This window comes from Mesitornis unicolor, unplaced genomic scaffold, assembly GCF_000695765.1.
Source record: "Mesitornis unicolor isolate BGI_N332 unplaced genomic scaffold, ASM69576v1 scaffold13107, whole genome shotgun sequence".
Taxonomy (NCBI): Eukaryota; Metazoa; Chordata; class Aves; order Mesitornithiformes; family Mesitornithidae; genus Mesitornis; species Mesitornis unicolor.
Window position 1 is genome coordinate 27,997 of NW_010198447.1, and position 5,562 is coordinate 33,558.

Genomic DNA, 5,562 nt, shown 5'->3' on the forward strand with positions numbered 1-5,562 from the left:
TGCAATATAATTGCAGACGCCCCAAAGCTCCCACCATCAAAGAATGAAACATAACTTATGACATCATTAATTTACCATAGAAATTAACACATTCTATAAAAACACATTATATTTCTGCACTGCTCTATAAAAACATAAAACTTACAGAGAAGCTTACCACATTCTGACTAAATACCATAAGCAAAGTCATTTCCTGTTTTGGTCACAGGGCATCTTCTTGACTTAAGAATTAATTCAACAAATTAAAAGCAAATTAAAAGAGTATCGCAACAGAGAGTAACAACGTACCTTTCAGGTATGTGCTTTGGAATTTCTATATCAAGTGACTTCAAATGCAGAAGTTTGATCTCTCTTTCCATATTATTTGCTGCCACCACATCACAGGCAAGTTCATACATGGTTTTTGATAATTCACAGGCATAGACATAAGATGCTCCTGCCTCTTTTGCAAACATACTAAAAAACAAGAATCAGGGCTTTTTCCTTTGAGTTTAAACCATTCTAGGTAAAATATTACAAGATACCTTAAGTTATATATCCACATCTGCTTCATATTTCTAAGAAAATAGTTCAAGTCTAAAAATTATCATCAAGTGAGTTAATGTCTCCTGTGTGAACACTGACACGTATCTAATAAGTTCATGTTAAATACGCACTTCTGACACACCTCAAGATTCCTGTTCCTGTTCCAATATCAAGGACAGATTTGCATCCTGAGCGGACAGCATTCTCAATTGCTTTTAAGTAAGTAAGATTCCTCTTGGCATCATTGAGCATGATGAAGTGCCAGCGCTCCACAAGCCAGTTTGCAACACGGTAAAAATTCTCCTTTGCATCAGCAAAATCTGGGTTGAGCTTCACTGCTTTGTGAAAATATCCAGCTGCTTCATCTCTAAATCCCATTCTAACAGTAAAAATGACAAATAAATAGAAAACATCACTCAGCTGCCAAGCATCAGCAAATATTTGTAGATCTGTAAAGAGGTCTTACATCAGTTAAAAGACAATGGAAATATTTTGCAATGGCTCAAAAGATTATCTTTAAAAACACTGACATTATCTTATGAAAAAGAATGATTTACAGCTCTATATCAAATAACTTTAAAATGCAAAGGTAGTAAAATATACCATTGCGTACACCAGTTGTCGTCTACATCCCTTGACTAACTAGAACAGGTTTCACAAGAACTTGCTGCAACAAACTGTCAGCAGCAACTCTAACTCAGCCTCACGGATTTTCAAGTCACAAGGTAAGGCTACAAAATCCAAACCTGTTTTACTGTACTTAACTGGAACATACTGTAAGAGAACTAAATTTTGAGTTGCCAGTGGCAATTTTGAAATTAAATTCCTAATTTGAATCAAATTTTTATGATACCTATGGCACATTCACAAGTCAGACAGCACTAAAAAACCCCAAAAATCTATCAAGTGCAAGAAAAACACACATTTTCATACAATGATGCGAGAGTTGCTCCTTTACATGAACAAAATTATAACAAAAGGCAAATCTAACCAAAACTATCTGAAGCCAGGACCTATGATTTCAATCTTAAAATTCCTGTCTCAGAAGACTTCAGAAACCAATGTGGTTTCTCAAACCATTTAAGAACAGCCCTACACAGTACAGTATACATGACCAGCTTCTTCACTTCAAAGGTCTCTTGTAAGTGACCTCAGGAAAGCTCAGAATTAAAATACAGTATTCAAAGACAGTAGTTTTCAGGGATCTAACAGGATAGAAAAGAGTAATTTCAAAAAACTGTAGGTTAGTCACAATAGTTAACACAGTGACTATGAACAATTTTGGTCTCTTTTTTATTTACTAATTCCTTAATAAACTGTTAGAAAATACTTGAAGGCAGTGCTTTTTTAGGTTTTTACTCTAGTAAAAGTGCTTTTACTTCTTTTTTTAACTTTTGCTGTGACTATCAACATTTATTTTAGCATTGGTTATTCTATTTTAATCTGAGAGATTTAAAGTTCAACAGCACACACCGTACAGCATCAAGCATACACTTGCATTTACTTCTTTTAAGCATATTTTGTGTGCTCGGCTGTATTGGGTATTGTTCATTAACTCACAATACTAAATGTGAACCTTATAAAAACTGAATATATACTACTACAAACCTGAAAAGATGTTCTCCCATACTGTTACATATCACTTCATCGTTTGGATACAGTTCAAGTGCTTGTTCGTAACAGTTAAACAGATCTTGAATCCGTGCCAGAGAATCTAGCTCTTCTGCCCACTTAAAAAGAGTAAACTGAAATGTTTCCTAGAAAATAAAACATACACCACTGAGTTGCTAGTAGTTACCACAAGTAGGGAACTTAGCCCTGAAAACATCTGCAGAGGTATCTTGACATGCATCTGAGCACCTTCATCTCCTTAACCAGCAGCATATCCTTGTCTGATATCATCCCACATTAGTTGGCTTACTTGAAGCAGCAGAAATGAGCTCTTGGATGTCCACACAGAGCATCATCATCCTGCAACGTATACTAAAAGCCTACGTGCCCATTAATCCACGCTATACTACAAGCCAGTACTAACAAGGCCCTATTTTTATTAAACTTAGTTGACACAGAGCACTAAAAGAAAAGAGTATCAACACACACAGCTTATTCAACAAGTTACTGGCTATCTCCACTACTATGGTTTCCTACTTTTTTGAAGATGTATTAGGAAAATCAGTTACATATAACAAATCAAAAGTATAGAACACAACACAAAGCCTCAAGAGGAATAGTATAAATAAAATTGTGTCAAGTAATTCGAAGAGCACTCACTTTGACACTAGTTTTTAACTCAGGAGCTAAATTTAGGACCAGGAGATAGTGAGCATATGCCGTTCCAAAATCCTGGTCCTCTAGGCAATGCTGAGCACTCTGCAAAGACCTAGAAACCAACTCCCGCCTGCCGGCTTCCTGACCGCCTCTATGGTTTCGATGAAATTTAGCGTTAGAGCTGGGCATTCTGAAGGACATAATTATTTGCTCTACCTAAAAAAAAATAATAAAAAAATAAAAAAGTTACGTATACTGTAGATCAAAAAGGCTGCACAACACAGACAGATCAAACAACATCTTAATTTTCATTGGCATTGGTAAATGCATACTCTCTCCCCATCCCCCAGATCTTAAGTGTTCAAAAACATGCTTGTCTTTATGCCATTGATAATTCCATCAACTTTATAATATTTGTTCGCCATTCAAAAGTCTGGTGCACATCACATTTTTGTTAATACCAGGTCCTGGAAACAGATTACACTCTTTAACTTTTTAAAATCAATTTTTATAATACATAATTTAGCACATCTCTGACCAAAGAGTTTTGCACACTGGAAGTTCACACACTCCAGTTCCATAACCAGCCACAAAATCTGCAAGTGAAAACTTCTCCACTTCAAGAACTGCATCTTCATAAAGCAAAGACTCCCAGAAAAAGAGCTAACTAGCTCACACAGTTTAATTTACCCACGGCAACATGCCTGTCTTTCCCCTCAGGAAAACGCTGAAGTGTTATCAGACTCAATATGCATATTTTTGTAACTGTCTGAATTACAAGTTTAATCTTTAATGCTTACCTACATACAAGGGCCTAATACCGCCTTCAGGATTTTTAAGACGTATCCTAAAACTGAACAAATTGAACGTTATATAGGGGGGAACTGCAAGAAACACACCACCACCCTAACTAGGCTTTTCTTTTACTTAAAAAAACCCAAACACCGGTCACGTTTCAAGCAAGCACTGGTAACACACGAGGGCTCGCAAAACCAGCCAGGGTCAGGCAAGCCCCCCTGCCGTACGGATTTGGGGGCTAAGAAGCAAAGAGAACGAGGGGGCCGACTCAAGACGACCGGGGAACGCGGCGCCGCTTAAGACCGCACTACCCCACCCGCGGGGCGAGTCCCAGGGTCGCTGCCCTGGCGCAGGGAGAGCAGCGGGGTAAGGGGGCCGGGCCAGGGCATCCCCAGCATCATCACCTGCTCAGTGCTGCAGGGGGCTCCTAAATTACCAACGCTCACGAGTCACGTCGCCGCCATCTTAGCGCAGGGCGGAAGTCGTCACGCATGCGCAAGGAAGCAAGCACCAACCCGGCCCTGAAGTAGAGGGCTCTTGCCCTGAGGGGGTGGCCCGCAGGCCGGTCTGCCACCACCCCTCCGGCCTCGGGAGTACCTCGGGGCGGCGACAGCCAGCGCGGAACCCTCTGCCGTCACCGAGGAACTGCTCGCTTTAGCTTTAATTTGCAAAGGAACAGCTGAGACTTACATGTTTAAGAACAAAACCAGAATACCAGAATCTAGCATTATAGAAAAGCTAATACTTTGAAAGGCGACAAGGAGGCACTATGCAACTAAAAGAAAATTCGTAACTTTATTGGTACATAAAAGATTTGAGAAAAGCACTGACAAAACTCAGTAAACTATTTTTTAATGCTAGTTTAGCTTGTTACTTTTGAGGTGAAACATGCTGGGTTGACTAGAAACAGTCTTACCATTTCATCGTATCTATATCCATATATGGAATAAACGTATTTTCACTGTCCATGTACTTTCTCCATTCACATCTAATCTTTTAAAGCTGGTAATTCAGCTCATAGAACACAGGACTAGAAGTGACACACAACACTTCTAAATCCAGTCTCTTGCCATTTGATGCTGTGCAGGCCTGCTCTACAAAGAACTACCACCGTCGTGTGAAGAACTACATGCTGTGCAAATGCTGCCTATGGCTGTCCTGCAGTTATGCTGTTTCTAAAATTTAATTTTAGTTCAACTTTTGGCAAGTCCTAAGAATGACATCTGAGGAGAACCTTCACACTACCTAGTTTTAAGTCAAAACAAGTCCTAGTTGTCTTGGGCCTTTTACTAAAACTTCGCTCTGCAGCAACAGAGATTGCAAGAAGCAAAATTAAGAGCTTTGCTCCAAACCTCCAGTCCCTTAACTGGCTCCCTCCCATGCCTATGACACCATTTACCTTCTTTCTCTTTGGAGCTTAGCAGGCTGCCTGCTCTGGGAAATGACCGCGTGCAGGGCCCTGGAGTGCAGAGCTCTTCTAAAAAAGGCAGAGTTCATTCGGTCTTGTCCTACTTCTGGGACAAGAACAGGCTATGGCATTGTTTACTAATTATGGAATGTCTGGGAGCTGCTCATCTTTCTTCTCTAAAGCACCAATGCAGATCTTACAGGTTTTCACAGCTGCAGATATTGTATGTGCCTTCACTTTTGAGAAACAAATGAGTACCGTCTAAAGATGTCAGGTCAACATTTTGGATAAGATTGAAGTAGCATGTATGGAGGGGGAACATGAGTCTAAAATTAACACAGTGGTGGTTAAACTGTAATCCATGGCAAAATTGATTACTACCCTATAATATTATAAGGGGTGGAGGATCTACAAACATTTTGATAGAAGTGACCCAAAGCTAAAAACTGAGAATGGGTAACCTGAAATTATACTGGAATCAACTTCTGATGGAGCAAAGACATGCTAGAAAAGCTTAAAATAAGAACTGGTAAAGGGTTTGGGCTAGATGAAATCCAAAGGGA

The 5,562-nt window shown here is 39.5% G+C and overlaps 1 protein-coding gene across 1 annotated transcript in view; it reads right to left on the reverse strand.

Annotated features, from left to right (window-relative positions):
• PRMT9 (protein arginine methyltransferase 9) overlaps nt 1-3,649 on the reverse strand; it is an 18,524-nt gene extending 14,875 nt beyond the window's left edge. Inside the window, exons 1-5 of the mRNA XM_010189154.1 lie at nt 3,594-3,649; nt 2,797-3,009; nt 2,134-2,282; nt 668-904; nt 289-456 (exon numbers count right to left, since the gene is read on the reverse strand). Of these exons, the coding sequence (XP_010187456.1) occupies nt 289-456; nt 668-904; nt 2,134-2,282; nt 2,797-2,994 (752 nt within the window). The 5' untranslated portion in view covers nt 2,995-3,009; nt 3,594-3,649. The remainder of the gene's footprint in view (nt 1-288; nt 457-667; nt 905-2,133; nt 2,283-2,796; nt 3,010-3,593) is intronic.
• Nucleotides 3,650-5,562: the final 1,913 nt, after the last annotated feature.